Source organism: Mauremys reevesii, linkage group 2, assembly GCF_016161935.1.
Source record: "Mauremys reevesii isolate NIE-2019 linkage group 2, ASM1616193v1, whole genome shotgun sequence".
Lineage (NCBI taxonomy): Eukaryota > Metazoa > Chordata > Testudines > Geoemydidae > Mauremys > Mauremys reevesii.
The window spans coordinates 206,808,930-206,834,804 of NC_052624.1; the positions used below are offsets into that span (position 1 = coordinate 206,808,930).

At 42.3% G+C, this 25,875-nt stretch overlaps 1 protein-coding gene across 4 annotated transcripts in view; it reads right to left on the minus strand.

The window, feature by feature from the left end:
* The window catches only part of ABHD3 (abhydrolase domain containing 3, phospholipase), a 47,944-nt gene that overhangs the window by 17,181 nt on the left and 4,888 nt on the right, over nucleotides 1-25,875 (minus strand). For 2 of the 4 annotated variants that reach the window (XM_039522297.1, XM_039522301.1), the window contains exons 1-5: nucleotides 15,096-15,473; nucleotides 12,137-12,300; nucleotides 10,089-10,271; nucleotides 7,823-7,868; nucleotides 3,792-3,904 (exon numbers count right to left, since the gene is read on the minus strand). In XM_039522297.1, the coding sequence (XP_039378231.1) occupies nucleotides 3,792-3,904; nucleotides 7,823-7,868; nucleotides 10,089-10,271; nucleotides 12,137-12,300; nucleotides 15,096-15,257 (668 nt within the window). In that variant the 5' untranslated portion in view covers nucleotides 15,258-15,473. Of the gene's footprint in view, nucleotides 1-3,791; nucleotides 3,905-7,822; nucleotides 7,869-10,088; nucleotides 10,272-12,136; nucleotides 12,301-15,095; nucleotides 15,474-16,140; nucleotides 16,430-24,509; nucleotides 24,684-25,875 lie in introns of those variants that run through there. The other 2 variants (XM_039522299.1, XM_039522298.1) reach the window with 2 other exon arrangements.

Consider the following 25,875-nt stretch of genomic DNA (forward strand, 5'->3'; position numbering starts at 1 on the left):
TACACTATGAAAAGGGGAGTGCAGAAAAATCTCAGTCATAGTTTTTTGTGATATTTCTTATTTTGTATTTATAACAATAACCACAAAAACCCTGCAATGGTCCAAATCTTGGTTCCATTGAAGGCAATAGCAAAACTCAATTGGACCAAGATTTGGGCCAATAGGGTTTAAAAGCTTCAAAGTTACTTATTTACCTCATTATCAATAACTGTGTCCACTGAACAAATCTGTAATTATCCAATAACTTGCAAAGGTCAGTATAGCTTAGTAGGTAAATGCCAGTACAGATAGCCACATTGTATCCATCCTCAGCACAACCCATAAGAAAGGAACAGAGGGAGTAGGAATTTCAGTCTTGAACTCACAGAATTCCCAATGAAAGTTTCCCTTCCCTGGAGCTCCTTAATAAAGAGACTCTCTGGGTGTTTCCTTTCCTACCTTGCAGCACAATTTTCCAAGAAGTTGTGCTGGCACTGCACATTGTCCATTCCAATTGTGCTGTACTTCCCTTCTCTGGACAGTGGCCAGTGCTGAGTGAGTGTTAATAATACTGCTTTTAGCAGCATTAACTCACTGGTTTTGTTGACAGTATTACTTCCTGCTTCTGAATCATACATCTCTGAAGCCCACCCTTCCTCTAACAAACCCTAACTATAAAGTGAGAAGCCCTGCTAGAGTGGAGTTAACTCCTAGGGCTCCCACAGGCTGCTAGGCAGGGAAAGGAACATAATACATTGGCTCCACTTCCTCTATTTTTTGGCTCTATTTTATTTTGTATCTGCTTTCCTTCATCCTTCAGAGCAGATGGAAGTAGAGTTGCTATAATGAGGAAATTTGGGAAGTACTGATTTGTGACATTTTAATAAGTGCCTGTGTACTTATTGTATTTAGTGTACTTATCCACTGGATCCACTGGGGATCCAGTGGACATAGTGTACTTAGATTTCCAGAAAGCCTTTGACAAGGTCCCTCACCAAAGGCTCTTTTCTTACGTAAATTAAGCTGTCATGGGATAAAAGGGAAGGTCCTTTCATGGATTGAGAACTGGTTAAAAGACTGGAAACAAAGGGTAGGAATAAATGGTAAATTCTCAGAATGGAGAGGAGTAACTAGTGGTGTTCCCCAAGGGTCAGTCCTAGGACCAATCCTATTCAATTTATTCATAAATGATCTGGAGAAAGGGGTAAACAGTGAGGTGGCAAAGTTTGCAGATGATACTAACCTACTCAAGATAGTTAAGACCAAAGCAGATTGTGAAGAACTTCAAAAAGATCTCACAAAACTAAGTGATTGGGCAACAAAATGGCAAATGAAATTTAATGTGGATAAATGTAAAGTAATGCACATTGGAAAAAATAACCCCAACTATACATACAATATGATGGGGGCTAATTTATCTACAACAAGTCAGGAAAAAGATCTTGGAGTCATCGTGGATAGTTCTCTGAAGATGTCCATGCAGTGTGCAGAGGCGGTCAAAAAAGCAAACAGGATGTTAGGAATCATTAAAAAGGGGATAGAGAATAAGACTGAGAATATATTATTGCCCTTATATAAATCCATGGTACACCCACATCTTGAATACTGTGTACAGATGTGGTCTCCTCACCTCAAAACAGATATTCTAGCACTAGAAAAGGTTCAGAAAAGGGCATCTAAAATGATTAGGGGTTTTGAGAGGGTCCCATATGAGGAAAGATTAAAGAGGCTAGGTCTCTTCAGCTTGGAAAAGAGGAGACTAAGGGGAGATATGATAGAGGTATATAAAATCATGAGTGATATTGAGAAAGTGGATAAGGAAAAGTTATTTACTTATTCCCATAATACAAGAACTAGGGGTCACCAAATGAAATTAATAGGCAGCAGGTTTAAAACAAATAAAAGGAAGTTCTTCACGCAGCGCACAGTCAACTTGTGGAACTCCTTACCTGAGGAGGTTGTGAAGGCTAGGACTATAACAGTGTTTAAAAGAGAACTGGATAAATTCATGGTGGTGAAGTCCATAAATGGCTATTAGCCAGAATGGGTAAAGAATGGTGTCCCTAGCCTCTGTTCGTCAGAAGATGGAGATGGATGGCAGGAGAGAGATCACTTGATCATTGCCTGTTAGGTTCACTCCCTCTGGGGCACCTGGCATTGGCCACTGTCGGTAGACAGATACTGGGCTAGATGGACCTTTGGTCTGACCTGATACGGCCGTTCTTATGTTCTTATGTTCTTATGTTACTCTGCAACAAGATGGACCAAAGTTCTGCAACCAGGCCCCCAGCTTCTGGGGCACACTCAGGGCTTGCCTTTATTACCCTCAGGATTCACGCGCACCGATTGATCCAGTGGGGGTCGATTTATCGTGTCTAGTGAAGACGCGATAAATCGACCGCTGAGCACTCTCCCATCGACTCTGGGACTCCACCAGAGCGAAAGGCGCAGGCGGAGTCGACAGGGGAGCATCAGCAGTCAACTCACCACAGTGAAGACACCGCGATGAGTAGATCTAAGTACGTCAATTTCAGCTATGTTATTCACATAGACCAGGCCTCAGAGAAAATCGGCAGAACTTTACAACAAACTTTTAAACAGAAGCTTTATTTAATTAGATCTGATGCTGAAGAATGAAATCAGCATAGGAGCCTCACTTATTTATTTTGATATCACCTTCAGTTTATTTTACATTACCCCACACTTTCAGTTTTTCTACAGACCAATCCTAACTGCATGGTGGCAGTTGTCAAGGAGAAGCCGGAGTTTTGACAGTTCAGTACTTTTGGCATCTGGGGAGGTGCAGCTCCACTTTGGGATTCTGCAATAAACGCATTGGGCCTGATCCACAATCCACTGAAGTAAGTGGAAAGATTTCCTTTGATTTCAATGGGCTTTGGATCAGGCCTACTAATTGGATGTTTATGATAAAATGATCAGCAGTGAAATAGTTAACAATAAGACACTTTGTATTGTCCTGTTTAGGTTTCATAATCAATAATCCAGTGTGATGAATGAACAGTTCACACCTCTCAGAGCTATTGTTTCAGGCTGTCTGCAAACACAGAAAGATATCATTAAATTGGCTATATTCAATTCACATTTTAAAGATTTTCAGTGCAATCATGGGCTTATCTAGACAAATATAAAATACATTTGTAAAGGTGCTAGTTAACATGCTAGCACATTTGAAAATCATAGTGTAGACAGGTCAAATCATTGTTAACATCTTAGCTAGTCAAAGTGAACTCAAGGCTCCCCTTTATCTATACTAGCAATGAGAATTAAAACTGCAACTTGCCCTGTCTATACTGAGGTTTTAAAATGTGTTAGTTAAAGATGTTTTTCAAAACAAACCTTTTATCTTATTCTAGACAAGCCTCATGAAGTATAGGAGCACTATTTTCTAAAAAGTGAAAAAATGGATTTTAGAGCATAATTTTATAACCAGGGTGTTTTCCATGGCAAATTCCACAATCACAAAACAATTAATGGAGACCTGCCTATATGGATAAAACTTCGATTTTACACCCATGGGTTTCAAATAAGATTTAATACATTTGCAAAACCTGTTTGTGGGGGCTGAGAGAAATCAAATTCAGCCATGTAGATAAGCACTCATCCCATTGAATCATGCAACCTGCTGAACAGAACCCTTAATTAGGATCTTTGTTGATTTTTGTAACTGTATTAACTATTTTAACTCCATTTCACTTCAGAAAACATTACACTGCACTAAACTACAGCTAAACAGCAGCACTCTTAGTTCATGATTGGTAAACTAAAGGGATTTCTGTTATATAAATTCTTACCCTCCCATAGAAACACCTGCTGCCATAAATGGAGCTGAGGCATGCATGTTGTGTATATGATGAATAACAGCTTCCAAATCCTCTGTGTTAGCAGCACAGTAAGTCCTTGGTGTCTGTAACGAGCCACAAGGAAAAACACTAGCATAAACATTTGCATCATCCTTAAGGACAAACCAAAGTGGAAGCTGGATGGTTTACATAACATGATAAACTTAACATTTCCCATCAAACTACAGTAAGATGAACCTACATAAATTTGGGAAAGAAGTGGCAGTAGGAGTCATATTTTTGAGCACAACTAACTGCTGAGAGGTATGCTCAATATCTGCAACTGTCCAAAAATTAACTGGACAAATTCTGGACATAGAGTCTATGGCTGAAATTTGTTCAAAAATTGATAGGCATCATTGCTAGTTAAAAATCTATGAGGAAGTAAAGCACATCATGAAGACTGCAATGTGTAGAAAGGAGAGTGGCCTACAAGAACTCTCTAAAATGTGTGTGATGCCCATTTCTTCATCTTAATCCACATGTAAATGTGCTAGCAAATATTCAGTAGAATTAAATTTACGTACAGAAACTTTTAAAAAACTAGTCCATATTTAGGTACTACAAAAAAATCTTGTTTAAAATAGCTTTAGTACTAATGCTATTAAAATCTCTTTTAGACTAGGCTGTCCCTTTGAGCAGTTTCCAATTCTAATTTAGGGCAGAAATGAAGAAATGAAGAAAGCATTATAACTTCTGATATCTTAGTTTGTTGCAGAAGCTTAAAATACAAAAATATTTAAAGCTGGTTACACTGAAAAGCATCCAAACAAGAGATCTGTTCATTAAAGCTCTGATTTAGGAAAGCACTTCCGGATGTGTGTTCTCCAGTCCTGTTCAGGACAACACTTAAACATGAGCTAACTTTAAGCATCTTTTCAAGTTCTGAATAGGAATCCTTTCTTGATCTGGGGCCTGGAGAGACTCCCAGTGCCTTCAACGAGAGTTTCACCTAGTCCTTATTGTCCCATCTCCCCTCCACTTACCCTAGGGTGACCAGATCACCCAGGTCAAAGCTGGAGGCCCGGAGACCAGGGGGAGCACGGGGCCGGGTGAGGTGAGTCCAGCCTGGCCCCGAGCAGGCAGGACTCAGACCTGGGCAGCAGGACTCAAACAGCCGCTGCTGCTCCTCCCGCCGCGCGGAGGGAGGCATCTGGGCTGGCTGCCCAGCTGGTGCAACAGCAGGCCAGCCCCATCCCGCCGCCGTCTCCTGGGGGAACGAACGGGACTGGGCTGCGATGCCCTCCGCCACGGATTGCACCAGCTGGGCAGCCAGCTGAGTCTCCTGGGCATGGCAAAAGAGGCGGGGGGGGGGGGAGGGAGAATGGGGGGCAGAGGGGCGGGATAGGGGGGATTTGGGAAGGATCTTGTTTGTCCAGTGTCCCGACCTAACATTGGTTAACTTACCCAAAGAATAAACAAGACGTTATAGTTTTACCTTCCCAGGTTGTGGAAGGCAGTACAAGTGGAGGCATCTACCCTCAGGCACAATAAGAACCCAATAAAATAGCCACCCCAATTCCCACATCCAGTTGTAACCTGTATATTTCACATAAGCAAAACAAAGATTTTTAACTGTATATTTGTTATTAAAGATGCCAGGGAAAAATCCTGACCCCACAGAGACCAGTGACAAAACTCCCCTTGACCTCAACAGGATCAGGATTTCACCTCAGGCATTTAAAATATCATATAAGATGTTTTAGTTTTGCTCATTCAGAATCTCATGAACCTGAGGCAACAATGTATTTTCAGCTTTTTTTTTTTAACTGCTTGCAATTAAACAGCCTGAAAATTTGTGGCTGGTTTTAACATGTTTAATTAGACAAAATTAATTAATTTCAATTTACCTAACAACAATATAAAAATACTGATGTTAAAAATAAAATACAAAAGGGGGGGAGGGGAAGCTGGGACTGGGATAATTAAAATGACATGAGTTACCACTTACTTTTATTACAACTAATTAATTATAAACTGAGTGTGAATGTATTTTATTTCAATTAAATAGGCAAGTCTGCAGAGAGAAAAGTAAATTATTTTCATTAAGGAGGGTACAATGTTTTTCATAAGAAAGTATGCTTGACTTAAATACTGTAAAAACAGAGAGATACTGGGCTTATATTACATTTAATTCCTGTAACCCTAGTGCATTTCCATGTGCTGTATAAGGATATTTTAAAACAATAAAATAAACGCATTTGTTGCTTTTTCAGCTGAAATGCCTGTGCTCATCTAACATTATCATTTCAAAACAGTAATTCAGATTAACATTCAACAGAACACCAATGATAGTACAGTATTTTTTAAGTCCCGATCCTTTAAATAGGCATTGTTTAATGGAAATTTAAAGTTAAATCTCTCTCTAAAGACAAGAACAAGAATTATTTTCATTAACTACGTGTTATTATGTTGTCTGATTATGCTCCAGACTCATTACTTGGGGATTTTATATAAATACGTGAGGGAAAAAAACTGCAGAAAAAATGTTATAACTTCAGCTGTTTTAGTCCATAGTAAGATCTTATAAAATATGTTAAGCCGATTATACTGAAATAAACACAAAGCATTGAAACAAGAGATCTTTTCACTTACTGAATCTGAAATTCATCAACAAGGACTTTGTGTGTCACAAAACAGCTTTGTAGATACATCTCCAAAAGTATGCAGAAAAGTGACTCTTAACATGGCAGTGTTTTCACTGAAACATTTTAATGGGTTAAGAGAAAGCATAATGGGCATTTTTAAGTTGTTTTAAAAATCAGTGGATTAAAAAATGCAAACCACAACAATACACAGTATTGTGCACACTCATAACAGCTGCAGAACTTGCCAACAAAATATATATGTAGAAACAAAGCTTATTCAGCAATATTTCAGCACATCTTGAGCCTAGCTGCAAAAAGTGCTTAGCTTTAAGATTTCAGTAATTTATCACTAGTTTCTAAAATAATATAATGTGTAAATCCTGAAAACAACCTCTGCTAGTAGCTCATCTTGTATTGTAATTGTTGGGGAAAAAATAAAAGTAGATATTTAAAAAAAATCAAAAACTAAAATGTTTCAGATAAAACTGGTTCATTCATACAATAATGCATAATGGTGGGTCAGTTAATAATGGCAACGTTTTTTTAAATTTTATCCAGGTCCAGTTAAAATTCATACAGACACTTTGGTTTAAAGTAACTGCCACTGCTTATTTCTGATTTATGTGTTAAAACATTAGAAAATATTGCAATGGATAAATTACAAATGTACATTTAGATACTATAATATTTTTGGAGAAGAAAATACAAAAGATTAATTTTGCTGGTAGAGATATTAAATTATTCAAATCTTTCTAAAATGAAAGATATCAATTTAATACACTACATCTTTATTGTGCAGATTATAGTACATTTATTTATTGCTGCAAAAGTCATGTTATCCTCCAGAAAAGTAGCTATTACAAAGCATTTTTATTGATGACATCCAACCATCCAAAATTCAGAAAATGACAGTATGATTTCTGAACTTTAAATGTCTATGGTTTGCTATTTATCAAGAAACATGGAGCCCCTACAAGTAAAGTAGATGCCATATAAGAAATGAATATATTTCTTTTTCATCTTTTAAAAGATGAATATATGCCAGTTATAAAATCAAGAACTAAGGGCCTGACCCAAAACTTACAGAAGTCAATGGAAATCTTTCCATTGATTTCCAGGGCTTTTGATCTGGCCCTAACTGACCAACCACATTTTAGCATATTCCAGTATAAGAACTTAGGTTAAAAATCAAAGATGGGCGCTATTCTAATCTGAATAAATATAATTAGAGATGTGCATTCAGACAACTACAGGCTATATTCTATTTGTTAGTTTGCCACATCAAGTGTGGTCATCTTAGATTAGAATCCGGCCCTAAGAATTAACACTGATGACTTCAATATGAGCTGTCTATACAATGAAAGTTCTTTTTTTTTTTTTAAAATGTATCCTTACCAAGAGAGTCTCACCAGCAGTTCCTCGGTTGTTGAAAACCACACATCTAAAAATTGAGAAGGTAAATCTGAATATATACATTGTTTATTGTATAGGCGTATACAAGAATCATCTTAGAATTACACTTTTATTTTTAAAGGTCATTTAAAAATAAAAATGTAATGAAAATACATAAAGAAATGTGTTTCAATAAGAAGTCTAAACTTATTTACTAAATATGTAAAGTTCTTATCCTGCAATCTGACCTGCTTGGATGGACCCTTACACCTACGGTGACCAGATGTCCCGTTTTTAAAGGGACAGTCCGGTTTTTGGGAATTTTTTTTATAGAGGCGCCTATTACCCCCCACCCCCATCCTGTTTTTTCACAGTTGCTCTCTGGTCACTCTACTGATGTCTGCATAGAGATTCACTGAAGTCAATTGGGTTGTATATGGATACATGTCTGTCCATGAAGATCAAGTTGCAGGGATCAGAGTCAGTCTATCTAACACTTATTTGGTAGTAAACATGAGCCAGAACCAAAACCATAGATCCAAACACCCCAGAGTTTTGTATGGGTTGTTAGGGAGGGGAGTTTTCAATCGGTGCAGCATGGACCTCTCTCTATTTGATCCTAGTGATAGTGGCAAAACTTTCTGGTAGTAAGAATTACCTTGATTTAAAGCTCTTTAGTTTTCTTGATAAATCTTATTGTTTTATTTGTCATCTCTACTCTACTCTAAAAATTTTTCATTTTTAAAAAGTTAATTAAATGAAAAAAGATGGACTTATTTTTCTTTTAATTCTAGTGATTTTATTGCTTAAAATTAATTAAAAACAAAACCACCCTATTCTGTTGTGATCTGATCTAAACTTTTTTTTTTGAAAATTATATTCTTCCACTCTTGGGTGCCCTGCTGTGTACATATTTGTCATGAATACATATAAATACTTCTATTTTAAAAAAAAAGGTACCCAAGTTTTAGGTTTTCGGGAGGGGGCAGGGCCGGCTCCAGGCACCAGCTTATCAAGCAAGTGCTTGGGGCGGCAACTTTGGAGCGGGGCGGCACTTTCAGGTATTCGGTGGCAATTTGGCGGAGGGTCCCTCACTCCAGCTCGGAGAGAAGGACCTCCCGCTGAATTGCCGCAGATAGCGATCGCAGCTTTTTTTTTTTTTTGGCTGCTTGGGGCGGCAAAACCCCTGGAGCTGGCCCTGGGAGGGGGTTCCTAAGTTATTTTACATTTTTTTAAAAAGCAGTACAGGTATCTGAACCTCCATGTGGAGACTGAGTAGCCAAACATAAATGGTCATACCTGAGCATTTGAAGAAGTCAATATACTCAGTGACAAAACTCAATAGTCTTGAAATAAGGATTCTGGAGTAATTGTAATGCAAACAGCCCCCAGTCGTTGGTAGGTGTGATTGAACCTGAGACTTCTGGAGCTTAGTGCGTGGGCCTCTACAGCATGAGCTAAAAGCCAACTGCCTCTTAGCCAAGGCTGTAGAGCAAACTCATTAATCGCGCTCTCTTTTAAGTGGTCTTGGTGCTACTAGATGGACAGAACACCACACCCAGAAGGTGTGTGGGTTACATAATCACAATGGTACACCAGGTTATTTCATCCTAAAGCAGAACAGCAGCAAAGTTATTGCACCTATGAGCTCTAGTTATGATCCAATTCACTTCCCTGATCCAACTCTTCCTCAAAGCCTGAATAAGTGGGTTATGGGCAGAACAGTCCATGGGTGACAAAATCTACCCTTAACCATCAGTTTCAGGGCTGGAATGCTGCCCCTCTGCACATAGTAGATAGGGGCTTGTGGTCACTGAATCAGTATGGATTCAGTAGCCCTTGCCAGAGCTGGCACCTAGCCATCCCCCAACAGTCCCCTCCACATTCGCCTGTTTGGAGCTCAACACAACAGCCCTCCTCTTGAAGGAACAGAGGAAAGGTTACAAAAATAATTAATAAGACACATTTATAAAGACTTTGGGGAATCATTTTCCATTCCCATGCACCTTGTGTGGTAATTTACACCTGAGCAAAGTATGCAGCAAAGCTGCTGCTCTGACATCTTGCATTTTTCACACACTTTGCACCAGGTGGAGGGCAGTAGAGAAATAGGCCCATACAGTGCTCTATACAATTCTTATTTATTATTATCAACTATTATCCTATGTAATTGATTTCTGTAGATATCAGTTGCTCTAGCAGACATCTTATACACACACACACACATACAATTTTAGTTGAACAAGCAAAACGCTAAAGCTAGGAGTACCTATATCCCAGCATTTCACTCTGTTGGATCATGTGAAGAATGTAGGATTCCTTGCTTGTTCCTGTGAGGCCAGGCAGTAATAGGATAGTGGGTCTTGTCCTGGCATCCGGAAAACATATGCTGTCATCATTATCAAACCAATCCAGTGAAATCTGTCCTCCATCTGGTGTTTTAATAAGCTCACTAAAAGGAACAGTTCAAGAGACAATACTGATTAGGGTTTTTTTTAAATGTACCATGAAAGCTATTTACAGTTCAGAAAATATTACCTGTGGAATTTATATCCTTAATCTTATTTTAGTATTAAAAGTATTAGATAGCAAAAGTCATGGGTAATTATAATTCATTAAGGGCCAGACCTTCAGGTGTGTATGTCAGTATATTTCCCCTGCAGAGCTATGCTGATTTCCACCAGCTGAGGATCTAGTCCTTTGTGAATTACTGGTGAAATCCTGGTCTCATTGAAGTCAATGGGAGTTTTGCCCTTGCCTTCTAAAGAGATTCTAACAACATGCTCATCACTGTAGTATGAATGCCATCCAGTAGGACATTAAGCAATGTGACTAACTTCTGTCACATGTTTTTTTTTCTCTTATCATCTCCTTGGGGGAGGAATGTGTGCAGCGGGTTTTGTTTTGGTATGTTAAGGTGGTTTTGTGTGTGTGTATGTTTTATTGACACAAACGCACGTTGCTTAAGTGAGGCCAGGATGTCACCTATGTCAGTGGTTCTCAACCTATTTACCATTGTGGGCCACATATGCAGCCCACAACGTGTTATGTGGGCCGCATCCAATACTACCTGTATGGCCCTGAGGATGTCACATGGGCCACAGCTCTGTGCTGATTGGGCTGTAAGCAGCACGTGGGCCACAGGTTGAGAACCCCTGCCCTATGTCTACAAATTTTGCTAGTCAGTACTTTTAAAACTCATCATGTTAAGACTGCAACAAACTTGATAATATGCCAAGAAACCAAGCAAGGCTTAAACCATCAGATCAAGTTCTGAGTCAGTTTTATAAGCATACTGTACTTTCCCTGTCATCTAGCAACTTTCTGATGAAGAAAATGAACAAACACTCATATGCTCTATGAATGACCATAATGAGGCCTGTCTTGCATATAACTTTTCTTTCCTCAGCAATACAAGTACAACACTAGTAGCACTTGCTGAATCACATATTTTAAAGTGAATAAGCCAGATCCTGAGCCCTGCTAAGTCTGCTTTGCACTGCTTCAGCAATGAGAAGCAGACTTAAAGTTGCTCTAAGTGGCCGGTGAGGATTTTTCTTGCATGAGGCAAAGCTCGAGTGGCACAAAATCAGTGTTCCCAGATCTATGCCACCTTCCTCATGGACCGGGAATAGAGAAAATGTTGTGGGGCAGGGAATGGGGGCCTGGCCAAAGCAGTGCCGTGCTCCAGCCATCCTAGCTGTCCTTTAGAATAGCCCTTTGGGAGTTTTTGCATGCTGAAGCTACTCTACGTTGCACAAGGGGCTGAAGTAGCATCTGCCAGTGGGCCCAGGTTCAGGGGAGTTGTAAAGGTGACATAAAACCACTTTTCCCTCACCCTCGGGGCCTGTGCCAAATGCAGCTTTGAAGGATCTGAAGATTGAGCCCCGTGTGTGTGTAAGGGAGATTATTAGAGAAGGAGCAATAAATATAAATACCTATTCATGTCCTAAATCAAGCATCCAAGAACAAAGGATAAACCTGGGGGCAAAATTTATCCCTGGAATGGAACTCAGAAGCGTTGTACATACTTACCAAAGAGCTGAATTTGGCTCTGGTGGGGAGTTAAAAGGAATACTAAAGGAGCAGTTTTTGAGCTGGGAAAAAGAGTAACGGTATGCTCCCCCCCCCCCCCCCGCAATGGTATGGTATACACTAACTAAAACATATAGATCTATCTAGGTTATTATACCACAAGCATTACTGTGGTATCTGAGTTCTGGTGGTTCCTAAATTAGTAGTTACATGAAATACTAACAGCATTAATGACAACGTGGCTGCAGAAAAATTAATAACTTGCAAGAAAGAGGCACTCACTTCCTGTACTGCACTGGGAGTCTTGAGGTGATGAAGGGACGCAAGAGGGTCTGTACCCGGCCCTCCCAGCACCATACTGTGGGGTAGTAAGTTTCTGTCACTACAGGACAATGTTCTTGGAGAAAGTGGCTGAAGCTCTCACTGCCAGTCACCAACTGAGGTTTCTACGGAGAGAGACCACAGTCAGGTATGCAGCATCCATGAACAAAACTCAGGCAAGGCTGTTTCATTCTCTACCAGTGAGCTGATTTATTTTTGTAATTAATTTTGCTTTCATTTTAAAAACGTAAGTACATCAAAAAGCACCAGCAAAAAGCAAAGAACAACACTATTGATTCTAAACATTATGGATTCATGAGATGTTTCTAAAACAGATTATTAAAGTATTTATACTCTCATGAAAAATAGTTTACACTGGCACAATGCCTTCCATCAAAGGATGGAAAACACTTAGCAAACATGACCTATGTCTCAAAACAAGCTTGTGTAATAGGCAGATATTATTACCCGCATTTCACAGATGGGGAAATAAAGAAACACAAAGCTTAACCAACACACCCTTCGTACAGGAAGTTTGAGGTCTGTAGGAGCGCTAGTGTTGACAAGTTGCTAGTATTTTAAACACGATGTTACTTAGTCCTCTCTAGCTTCTCAGCAGTAGTGCAACAGTGGGAAATTTGAAGAAAAATGCTAGACACAGCCTAAAGCCCAGCCAGCAACAGGACCAAATTCTCCTGGCACCCAGTCTTTTGCCTTAACCACAAGGCCATCCTTCCTTTGGTGGAAAAGTCTCTGTGTATATTCCCAGTAATCATATACACTGTTTCCTGTACTTTCTCAACAGATGAAACATCAGGCCAAATCCTTATCTGGTGTAAATTACATCAGATGAGGATCTGGCTCATTGCATCCAAATTATTTGAGTCTGTGATGTGGGGTCCACCTCACACAAGCCCTCACCATGTTAATGTGGGACTGGTAGGTCAATTAACCTTAGATGCTGTATCTCGAGAGGAACCGGGGCTTGATAGGGCCTAGTAGCAGACAAAGCCCAGCTGGGGGCAGATCTGGGCTAATAGTATAAAGTCAGGAAGTGAGAGCAGGAAGGGGCTGTAGGGAGGAGGTCTGTAATCACTCTCTAGAGCAGTGCTTCCCAAACTTTAACAACTTGTGACCCCCTTTCACAAAAATATCAGATCTCATGAACCTCCTCCTAAAATGAATATTTATAGGGATTTTCTCCCTTACCTGAGTATAAATTATAGAAACAGTGATCTTGGAAATAATTTGGGTTTTTTTATGACACACTAATTACACACTATTTATTATTACATTATTATCTATCATTACATTTATAATTTTGTTACATTATGAAAACGGCAACACTCTTCCAAGATTTCACTTTTGTAGCTCATATCACTTTGATTAAGCCTCCTACATGTTTCATCAAGGAGTACCAGACGTGAAACAGCATGAAGGTATTTAAGAAGCTAATGCAAATAAAGAGTTCCTCCCACAAGCATTTGGGTCTTGAGCAGTCCAGGCAAACAATGCACGACTACAACAAAGCTTAAACTTGTTCTGCCAGGAAATCATGGTCACAGGGCTCGGACTGCCGGCCCGGCGCCCAGGGTCCCTAGGGATGGCTCTGTCCGCCATTACAGAATTTTTTTCTGAGAACCCCCTGATAACATTTTGCAAACCCCAGTTTGGGAACCACTGCTCTAGAAGGAAAGGGAGTTAGCCGGGGCAAGGAGGAGAGCTGGTGGGAAGGTAAGCCCTGAGGTCCCGTCCTGGACTAGGCAGTCTCACAAGAAGTCTAGAGGGGGTGAAGGTAGTCACAGGGAAGCTCTGCTGATAAACCCAGGGACAGGCAAGGCGATACTGGGGTAGGAAAGAGGAGGGAAACAACAACTGAGACTGAGCGGGTCTGGATTGCGTCAGAGGGTCCCTGGACTGGATTAGCAGGAGGGCCTGGCTTCCCCTACTAGCCACTGGGAAGTGGTGCAGGACCTAGAGGTGCAATGGAAGACCCTCTGAGGTGGTGTCCTGACAGCTTGTCTGGTGTGACTGTGTTACCCTGGAAGCGGGGGTAGGGACTATAAAGGGACCTGGTCAGAAGGCTGAGTTAAAAGGGAGCACCCCAATTCAGACAGAGGGCTGACCAATAGAAGTACCAGATGAGGTAAAAAAATAACAACCAGACCCAGCCACAAGGAGGTGCACCTGTGGCAAGTGAACCCCTTCAGAGTCAATTATTTGTGAAATACATGGAGGGAAACATAGAAGTGTCTAAGCTGCATGTCAAAGTATGTATATCTAGCTAATGACAATGCAGGGAACAGAAAAATTGTACAGAGGAGAAAGATAAATTACTTTCTTTGGCACAATGTTAGTAAATGTTTAGAGCCAGACAACAGATGGTTTAGAAGGGGGAGAATTTTCTTACTTTCTCCTTCCAACACTCCTTGTACCCAAAGTCTGTCTACTGAAACTGACAAAAGGGTGCTGTCAGGATAATTTTCTCACCATCCCCCTGCCCACCCTCAGAAAAATTGGATATGAAAAAATAGACTTAATAAAACTAAAAATCCCGTACATCAGTACAAATGAGCATTCCCCCGGCAGTGTGTGCAGCCCAGACAAAGGAGCCCCCTTCTAGTTCAGGCGACAGTGACATTGACTGGAAGCCGCCTAGAAAGTGAAATCAGTCCGGCTTTGCTTTTATTTGTCCAAAGGTGAAAGAAACTTCAGACGCGAGGAAAGGGGGCGAGTGCTGTAGTGTCTGAGGTTTGCAAACTCCTCTCGGCTTTAGCGAGCTAGCGGCGATTTGTATCAGAGCCAGGGACATTTGCCTTTTTAAAAAAGCGTTTGAACCTGACGGTGACCCTAGTGTAACGCTGTCAGAGCATCCTCTGTTCTCTACCGCAGAACCACCCTACCGCCTGTCTCCACTCACCTTGGCGATGCTACTGAGGTAATAGCAGGCGAAGGCGGCGCTGAAGCCCAGCACCAGGGACAAGCCCACACTGGAACCGAAGAGCCCCACCGGCACCTGGATCTCCAGGTACAGGGACAGCTCCCGGGTCAGGACCTGCAGATCGGTCTCCAGCAGGCTCATGGCAGCAAAGGCAGCTCCGGCGGCGGGATGCGGCACACGCACGGGGATGGGGAAGCGCCCGGCGATGCAGGGCTGGGGACCGGCGCATACACCCTAGGGAAGCACGGGGGGAAGAGCCCGGCAGCTGACTCCGTTCCTGCTGCTTCCCCGGGATCCAGACGGTGCCGAATCTGCCGCAGCCAGCGGCGCGTCCGGGGCAGCCCCAGCAGCAGCGGAGCTTCCTCTTCTTGCGGCTGCCCAGCCTGCTCCGCCCCTGTCCCTCCCCTCCGGTTGTCCAAGGCCGGGCCCGTGCGCTCGGGCGGAGATTACCACAGGGGGGGGGGGGCAGGGCGAGACAGCTGTGACAAGGCGCAAGAGCCACACCCGGGTAGGGGGCTAGAGAGGCAGGGATGTGGCGGTGGGGTGAGGGTGGGGAGATCTGCATGCAGGAGGATCCTGCCGCCCTCTAGTTGGTGATGGGGGTGGGGGAATCAGGCTTGTTGCAGGGTGGGCTCAAGGCCATGCTTCCAAAGCGCTTTGGCTCACTACCAGGTGGGAGCGATGGTGTAGCAAGGGCTCCCCTGCATGTCACATGCCCATCCATGCTTTGATAACTCACAGGGAGTGGCCATTGGCCCCTCAGAGACTGAGGTGTGCACAGGAAGAGTGATATGGGCAGGATGAGTTTATTCTATGGCCCATTGTGAAAGTTTAGTGTCCTTGATGGGCCATCAATACATAGCTGTCTTGCACCAATTTAAATTCTATCTGCTGTGACCCAGGAATACAACACATGTATAAGATACCTGTAAATAGCCAATATTCATAACTTCAGAAACAAAGATGATACATGCATATAAACAGGATGATCATAGTTAGCAAATCTTAACTTTTCCATTGATACCTTGTGATATACTTTGTACAAGATTAGTTGCAATTGCATAACAGTTGTAGAAACAATGATAAAAATGGTCATATTCAATCATACAGCACCACACGTGCTGAGCCAGCTCTCTGCAGACAATAGTTTGGGAATCACTGCTCTTGCAGAATAAGTCCATTCAAGGCCTAGGCTTCCACCTTCTCACTTTCATGGCCAATGTCTCATTTTCATTCAGTCACTTTGTGAACCATAGTTCTTCAGACAGATCTAAAGTGCCTCTCTTTCAGTGAGAACAGAGACCCAGGCAAGGCTGGAATTTAAAATTAATGTGTCAGTTGTCAAAATACCAAATATATATATATATAATTATTATTTAAGCATGTGTATATTCAGACAGTAATAGTAACTAGTAATCTCTCACTTATACAGGGCCATACATTGGCAAGAGGGCTGAACTGATTTTGTAAGATTTAAAAACATGAATCTTCATGGGCCACTTCATGTTGAATGTGTGTCAAAATGTGTGTTAACTACTTATGCTAAACAATCTGTTCCTTCTTTTTAGCTGTGACACACTGGGTATGATCACACTGCAATTAAAAACCTGTGGCTGGCCTGTGCCAGTTGACTTGAACTTGTGGGGCTCAGGCTAAGGGACTGTTTAAATGCAGGACAGATGTTTGGACTTGGACTCTAGGACCCTGCAAAGTGGGGTAGGTGTGCCAGTAGCTATTCTTCCTGTAATGTTTCTTTGTATGTAAAAAGCAACAAAGAGTCCTGTGGCACCTTATAGACCAGTGGTAGGCAACCTATGGCACGTGTGCCGAAGGCGGCACACAAGCTGATTTTCAGTGGCACTCACACTGCCTGGGTCCTGGCCACCGGTCTGGGGGGCTCTGTATTTTAATTTAATTTTAAATGAAGCTTCTTAAACATTTTAAAAACCTTATTTACTTTACATACAACAATAGTTTTGTTATATATTATAGACTTATAGAAAGAGACCTTCTAAAAACTAAAATGTATTACTGGCATGTGAAACCTTAAATTAGAATGAATATATGAAGACTCAGCACACCACTTCTGAAAGGTTGCCGACCCCTGTTATAGACTAACAGATGTATTAGAGCATAAGCTTTCGTGGGTGAATACCCGCTTCGTCAGACGCATGTAATGGACATTTCCAGAGGCAGGTATAAATATGCAGGCCAGAATCAGTCTGGAGATAACGAGGTTAGTTCAGTCAGGGAGGATGAGGCCCTCTTCTAGCAGTTGAGGTGTGAACACCAAGGGTGGAGAAACTGCTTTTGTAGTTGGCTAGCCACACCTCAACTGCTAGAAGAGGGCCTCATCCTCCCTTGTTGCTTTTTACAGATCCAGACTAATACGGCTACCCCTCTGATCTTTGTATGTAGCCAACTTAAGTCTTCTATAAAAAGCAACAATGAGTCCTGTGGCACCTTAAAGACTAACAGATGTATTGGAGCATAAGCTTTCATGGGTGAATGCGTCTGACGAAGTGGGTATTCACCCACGAAAGCTTATGCTCCAATACATCTGTTAGTCTTTAAGGTGTCACAGGACTCGTTGCTTTTTACAGATCCATACTAATATGGCTACCCTTCTGATACTTAAGTCTTCTAGTAATTCTCTGATATCTTCTCAGAGATAAGTAAAACATGATTTTGTTCCTATGTACCCAATTCCAAGAGACACGGGAGTTGTAAATGAGGGTGGAGGGGAATCTGGTGTGAAATTCGTTTATAGCTTTTTCAAAGGAGCAGAGTCCAAAATTCCAAAGATACTTGCTACATTTACAATGCTCTTTGCCCTCCATTCCTTAGATATCTTATTGGATCAACCTAGCTTTAATGGATTGAGAGGGAAGCCACAGATTTTTCTTTGATTTTGTATGCTTGCCTCTAAACCAGTTTATTCAAACAGATTACTCAACCTATTGTTTATCTAGTCTTCTTTAACTAGTTGCTTTGTAAAAGTAATTAAAAGAGACATCACTCAGGTGCTCTGCTATTTTTGCTGCAAAGTGGTTATGTCATGATGGGGGGCTTTAGGGAGCATTATTGGGTTTTTGGATTAGAGAAGGTCTCCAGTTACAAAAATAATGATCTTGTGGGTGGAGGGAGCCTAGCTAATTCCTTTAGTACTAGTTTATTTTTTCAGAGGAAAATCAGGTGGCTATTGGAGCTGAGAGACCGTCTTGAAGAAAGAGGCTGGTGGGGAGCAGCAGTCTGAGAAGGGAGAGCTGGAACAGTGACAGGAGAATCAGGGTGTCTGGAAAAGGAGGAGTTGAAGTGACAGCCTGAGTAGGGGGGGAATTTGAGAGGCAGCTTTGGCATGATCTGTAGTCATAGCTGCCAATGGACAGGCCAGTTGGCTGCAGCAGGTAATTGAAGAGGCTTATGGGAAGAATTGCTTGGAAATGAAGAAGTGAGAAGAGTCTAGTGAGGAAGAGGGACTGAGGAAGAACAGCAAGAGACTGCCCAAAAAAAGGACCTGAGAGCAAATGGTTTGCAGCACGACAGGAATTTTGCAAGTTCTTTGCTCTCACTGCAATTCTGAATGGGCCACCAAATTGCTGCGTAAGTATGAAATGCTTAAAGGGAAAATTAGGCTTATGCACTCTATTTCTTTGTGAAGAAGTTCTGAAAGTTTTTAACTTTAAATTAAAAGAGGGTGCTTTTCTGCTTTTCCTTCAAGTCTTGTTTACCCTGGAAGACACTCAGGGTATGTCTACATGGGGATAAATATCCCCATGACACGGCTGGCCTGGGTCAGCTGACTTGGGCTTGTGATGCTCAGGCTCCGGGGCTGAAAAATTGCTGTGTAGATATTTGGGCTTGGGCCAGAGCCTGAGCTCTGGGACCTTGCAAAGGTAGAGGACAAATTACATTCAGCGTCATGTGAGCTAATTGTCATTAAACCTAGCTTAGGCCACTGTTTAATCATTTTAGGTGACATGATGCTGAACATAATTGTTCACAATCATGTTAAAACATGGTACAATTCTGTGGCATATTCCAGGCTGCTATCAGCCATGTTTGCCTGAAGTGCCCCCACTCTATTAGTAAATGTTGATCTTTCTGAGAAGTTTGTGTTTGCTACTTCCTGAGGCAAATGCTAAGCTGCAGAAATGCTAAAATATTCCTCAGTACTGTGGAACTTGCTGCAAAATCCACTGTTTGCCACAGGAATGTGATCAAAATGTCATTTCTAGCCCTTATAGTTCTGAAGATTCCTCCAAAAGGTGACCTGAGTACAAACCAATACAGTGGTGCCTTCCTGAGTTTACAGACAGCATGAAACAATAATTCAGAGACATGTGAACTCCCCCATGAATTTGATAATTCTGAAACCTAAAGATCACAATTTGTGGCCTACTGACAATGTGGGACAGCATAAAATAAACTAAATTAGTATAAAAATAAACTACTGTATTGGGTATATTTCTCATATTCATCTCTAATCCAGTTAAAACTGCCATTTAAAAAAATTATGTGAAACTGCCATAGAACTTTAACAATTTTTACCAGACTGCCACAGATTCTAGGGACTTTCTGACAGAATGTGGGTTAAGTTTGCTGTGGAGTACATAGACCCGCCTTGTCTATAGCTACAGCTGAGGTAACACTTCCATTTGAACTCCCCTATTTTCATTTCTTTATAGATATCTCAATTTTTTGTCTGAAAAGTTGCATGCTTAAATTAAGCACAGAAACGAAACATTTTATAGTGTTTTATACTACTTTTAGTTATTTAAAAACCATTTCAAAGCAAACAGTGAAATGCTGGCTTCATTGAAGTCAATGGTAGCTTGGCCATTGACATTGGTGGAGTCAGGATTTCACACAAGGAGATTTTTTTCCACCTAAAAAATGGTCTAGATTTCCTTTTGCATGATAGCTATGAAAACTACTTATAAAACTTTTTGTGTAATCTTGAATGAGGTGTGTGTGTGTGTGTGTATATATATATATATGTTAAGAGTATGCACAGTACATAACTCATCAAAAATTCAGCAACATGCACTAAGGCAGGGGTCGGAAACCTATGGTACATGTGCCAAAGGTGGCATGCGAGCCGATTTTTGATGGCACACGGGGCAGGCTGAGCGGTCCCACTCAGCACCCACTGCTGGCCTGGGGGAAGGAACCCCAGGCTGGCAGTGGGCTGTGACCCCAGCTGGCAGGAGCCAGCAGCCGACACCCCAGAGCGGTGGCAGGCTGAGCCTCTGAGCCTGCCGCCACTCTGGGGTTCCCACTGCTGGCCCCTTGCCAGCCGAGGTCCCGCCGCCGGTCCCACTCAGCACCCGCTGCTGGCCTGGGGGAAGGAACCCCAGGCTGGCAGCAGGCTGAGACCCTGGCTGGCAGGAGCCAGCGGCCGAAACCCCCAGAGCTGGGGCAGGCTGAGCAGCTCAGTCGCTGCTTTGGGGTTCTGGCTGCTGGCCCCTTGCCAGCCGGCGTCCCCCCCTCCAAAGTCCCACTCGGGACCTGTTGCTGGTCTGGGTGAAGGAACCACAGGCTGGCAGCAGGCTGAGACCCCATCTGGCAGGAGCCAGCAGCCGAAACCCCAGAGCAGTGGCAGCGGGCTGAGGTTCTGGCTGCTGGCCCCTTGCCAGCCTGGGTCCCCACCGCAGCCCCACTCACCTTGCTTCCGGTTGGAGTTCCAGCGCAGGCCCCCTTCCAGACAGGGTCCAGGCCTCCAGCCCTGCTCAGCCCTACCAGCCGCCAGCTCCACTCACCTCAGCTATTGATCTGGGGTTCCAGCCGGTTAACAAGTGATCACTCAGAAGCCTGTGTGCAGCTTAAAGTATCCAAATACGTGCCAGACATTGGAAAACTCAGCAAGGAAAAGCAAGGGCAAGGATCACACTAAACTGATAAGAGCTGCGTTTTAATTTAATTTTAAATAAAGCTTCAGAAACATTTTGGAAACCTTGTTTACTTTACATATCACAGTAGTTTGGTTATATATTATAGACTTATAGAGAGACCTTCTAAAAAACGTTAAAATGTATTACCAGCACACGAAGACTTAAATTAGAGTGTAAACATGAAGACTCGGCACACCGCTGCTGAAAGGTTGTCGACCCCTGCACTAAGGTGTGTGTCTTAGGGCATTTGTAGGAGCATTTTTCATAAATGCATATCCAAATAACCACACCTGGTGTGCATGAAATCTAATACTCTTATATATTAAAACTTGCATTAATGTAATGTCAAGATTGAGACTTCAATTGCTTATGTTAAAACATTAAAAAATTAAGATTATTGTGTATGCTTGGATTACTCAAAGTTCATCGTTACTTTAACAGATAATTTCATAGCAACTAAGCCATTGTTTATTAGCATTTATATAGGCCCTGATCCAGGAAAGCCCTTATGCACATACTTAACTTTGAGCACTTGGCAATAGCAGTCCTCAGGCACTTTAAGTACATGCTTAAATACCTTGCTGTACCTGGCCACTGATCTTACATCTTCAAAGCACTTCAGGAACACAAACTAATAGATTCTGACTTTACCCCTGTGAGTTATATAGGTACAAATTACTATCACTTTTAGAGATGAGGAAACAGATACAGAGAAGAACTGAGTTCCTGGATGCCAGTCCCCTGATTGGATCACTAGACCATGCTTCTCTCTAATTTAAGGAACTGCACTTTTTCCTGTATAAGCATAGATACACATGTTGTATGAAAATGTAACAAAACCCTATTGTGTAATATTTGAAAGCATTTAATAGGTACATAACTTTTAACTCTACTGAAATACATTGGACTACTAGGCAGCACAGAGAACTTGTATGGCAGCACAGAGAATAAAGTAATTTACAAAAAGCTATTTATATAGCGAAAGCTGGTGTATGTGCTATTGTGTATATATATGGCATCGGGTGGACTGGGCCCCAAGAGGGAACTGGTTCAGGCCACGTGAAACTCATTAATAGACTCTGGAGAGGGCAGCTGGTCTCTGTAAAAAGCCACGGGGGAACAGGAACCAGGAAGAAGAAGTTGTAGCAGAGTGAAGCTGCCCAGAGTTAGAAGGCTCCTCCAGGCTGCAGTGCATAGAAAGTTTCATGAGAGTCTCAGACTTCAGGGACAAAAAAATTCCCACCAGGTAGGTCTGGGAGGTCTAGGCCTGCCAAAAGCAGGGAAGATCCAGAGTGAAGCTGGAACTTGAGTTAGATTATCTCCTGGGAGAAACCCCAGGACTGAGGTTGAGATGTTAGGGGGAATAGACTTTAGCCATGGAGGGCTGGGAGTCACCTACCAAAAGCAAGGGAAGACCGCAGGAAGGCCTGGCAGTGATGCACGGGAGAGGAGGCTTCTCTCCTGGGAGAAGCCCCAGGATTGAGTGTGTAGAATTGGTTATAAATAAATTAGGCCCAAAAGGGAATGTTCTACAGACTCTGGACGGCAGAGTTTATTTAAGGAGCCCTGAAGAAGAGGGTAGCTGATGCAGGGTATGGCAGAGCCACCCCTGGCTATGAGGAGGTGCTGGGAGCAGGGGCGGCTCTAGACACCAGCGCGCCAAGCAGGCGCGTGGGGCGGCCGTTTCCCGGGGGGGCGGCATTTGGCTCCGGTGGAGCTCCCGCTCAGGTCCACTGGAGCCCGGGATGAGCGGACCTGCCGCAGGCATGACTGCGGCGGGTCCCCTCTTCCCGCGGATCCGGTTGAGCTCCCGCAGGCATGACTGCGGCAGGTCCGCTCGTCCCGGGTTCCGGTGGACCTGCCGCAGGCATGCCGGCGGGAGCTCCACCGGAGCCGCGGGAAGAGGGGACCCGCCGCGGGACCGGGGAAGGGCAGCGCAGCGCTCCGCGCTGCTTGGGGCAGCCTACTTTCTAGAGCCGCCCCTGCAGGCTGGGAGGCAACTGACCCTATTGCATTGCACTAGATTGTTAGAGGATCCTTAGCTCTGACTTTTTGTCTGTCTTGTGACTTAAAATTTCAGCCTTCACACTTCATTAAGATTTTTCTCCTCAGCATATAATATAGATCAGCCTAGTAAATGGTTATAAAATCCACTTGGCCTGTGAGAGGATCCCAATTTTTAGATTCTAAAGATGTGCCTACCTTAGGTGGGAGCCCAAACTCCCAAGTCTACTCCAGAATAGGATCTACGAATTCATTATTCTTCCCCTCAATCTGGCTCACTTTGCATCATTTTCTGTTGCCTATTTAAAGAGCACAGCTGCAGCTGCCATCTTGTTTATGTGTGTGTGTGTGTGAGAGAGAGAGAGATGGGTTTTCAGGAGGCATAGCTAAGATGAATAGCTCTCTAGAGGTAGAGTTTCAAAGTGAATAGAGAGAAAACCGTTCTAAGAGTCTCATGAGCCATTGTTGCCTGCCTTAATGGTCCCTGTGACCTTGTCTTCACTAGCATTTTTTGTACAATCTCCCACTATTGCAGCTCCACTGGAATGGCAAAGATGGGAACACTTGTGTAGACAGGCTGGTGTTTTAGGCCTGAATTACCTGTGTAACTTTAAAAATGTCACTGGCACTAAGCATATGCTTAAACACCCTGCTAAACTGGGATCCTAGTCACTTTTTAATTGAGATAAGATTAGATGACTTGGTGGTTAAAATGCTGAGAGCCTGTCTACATTAGCACTTCCACTTCTGGAAGTGCAAAAGTGAGAGATTTAAGAAAAATTATGTAGACAAGGACTCAGAATTTGTCCATATTAATTACATTGCTTTTAGTGACCACCTGCTATGGCCAGAAAAATAGCAGCTCCTTTATGGCCATTATCAACTGACTGTACTGTAAGTGATTGTGACTTTAGTTTGTGTGGAAAAGAACAGGATTAGCCAGGCAAAGTGTTGGTATTCTTATGTTGAGCTTTGAAAAGGTTTGTAATAATAGTTTGTCCTTGCCACTGACTGAGATACTGTTCCTTTGTAGTAAGATAAATGAATTTTGCCATATCATTTAGCACTTACGTAGTGCTTTTAATTAATAGATTTTAAAGTACTTCACAAAGGTAGAAAAGCATTATTAGTCCCCATTTCCTGGGGAAGCTGAGGCAGACAGTGTCTACATGACTTGCCCAATGTCTTATGCAGCAGGGAATGGAAACCAAGTTTCCTGACTTCATGGGTGATCTATCTTTAAGTGTAATGCTCTGGCTATGTGGTTCTCTTTGTCCTCCTAATTACAGCACAAGTATGCTGCTTATTCCATAAGTACAATGGCATGGAACCTCGTCTTTCCCCATTTTCTTTTTCTTGTAGAGAGTCTGCCATCTGAATCAGCAAAAGACAGAAGTGAATTGGGAATTCAGGGTTACACACTCAGGATCAAAGGACTGCAACTTTAAACTAGCCACTTGGCAAACCATGTCACACATTTCATTTTGACACCCACCTCTGAACGATTAGCCCCATCACTACTGTGATGGCATACAGTCTGCTGTCTTTTGCCATAATTTCAGCCAGCTAAAAATCCTGCTCCCTCCAGGTCCCTAAGAATTTAATCTTGCTCTGCAGCAGAAGGAGATGGTGTCCCAGTATCTTCTCCTCTGCCCAATGGCTGTCTTTGCTGAATAAAAGGAGACGTTAGACTTCTTGGAGGAGGAATCAAAGGTATGGGAAGTGGATGAAATGTCTGTTGTACTGAAAAACTTTAAACAAAGACATCAGTAATGTGTTGTTTTTTTATAAAGCATAGTGTGTTTTATGAGAACTTGTTTAAATTCACCAACCGTTTTAAAAAACTTCATGCACATTTCCAGTGGTGCTAATTGTTGCTGAAATGTTTTATGAAAATTGGGAAGAAATTAAAATGCATTATTAATTATCAAGCCGGTAAAATAAAATGTAATGAAGAAGGTGAAACTGAAACAAAGTGCAACTGTTAAATATATACATACACCTCTACCCCAATATAACATGACCCGATATAACATGAATTTGGATATAATGTGGTAAAGCAGTGCTCCGGAGGGGGTGGGGGGTGTTCTGTGCACTCCGGCGGATCAAAGCAAATTCAATATAACGCGGTTTCACCTATAACGCGGTAAGATTTTTTGGTTCCCGAGGACAGCATTATATCAGGGTAGAGGTGTATCATAGCTTTAATGAATGACTATATATGGCCACAGGAAGGCAGCAAAGCCTGAGAAATGATAAGGTTATGCTGTATTTTAAACCAGATAGATTAAATGTGGCCTATAGAGGAAGCCCCTGACTGCCCTACACCTGGTTGCAATTTTTTTTGATGTCCATTTCTGATTAAACATTTTTTAGTTGATCAAAAAACCTAAATTCTAGCTGGGCAAAATTTTCCATATGAACCATCAAAAACTTGCCGTGGGTTGGGTTTTTTTGTTTTGTTTTTGTTTTTTTTGACATTTCAACCCTTGCCCTCAAACAAAAGAATTGGTAGAGAGTCTTTGGCTAAAACAATTTTGTTTTGTATCAGTTGTTGTCATGGGAATTTATTTCCCCTAACCAGCTCTAGGCTCCCCATAATTCTTAAAATAGAGATGGAGCCTGAGGAGACTGCAGGTACCAGTTTGCAATGTTCCACTTTGATCCAAGTAGCCAGGATATTTGGATTAAGAGCATCATATGTGGAGGTGTATTTTATTACCCCCTCTGACCTGAGCAGCTAGTCAGAGTTCAAGGCCTCGGGGATGTTGAAGTCTGGCATTATCTTTGATGCTGTCTTATTTATTTACAAGGAACGTACATACTCCTGCTTCTCTGAATGCAGAAGGAATCAAAGGCAA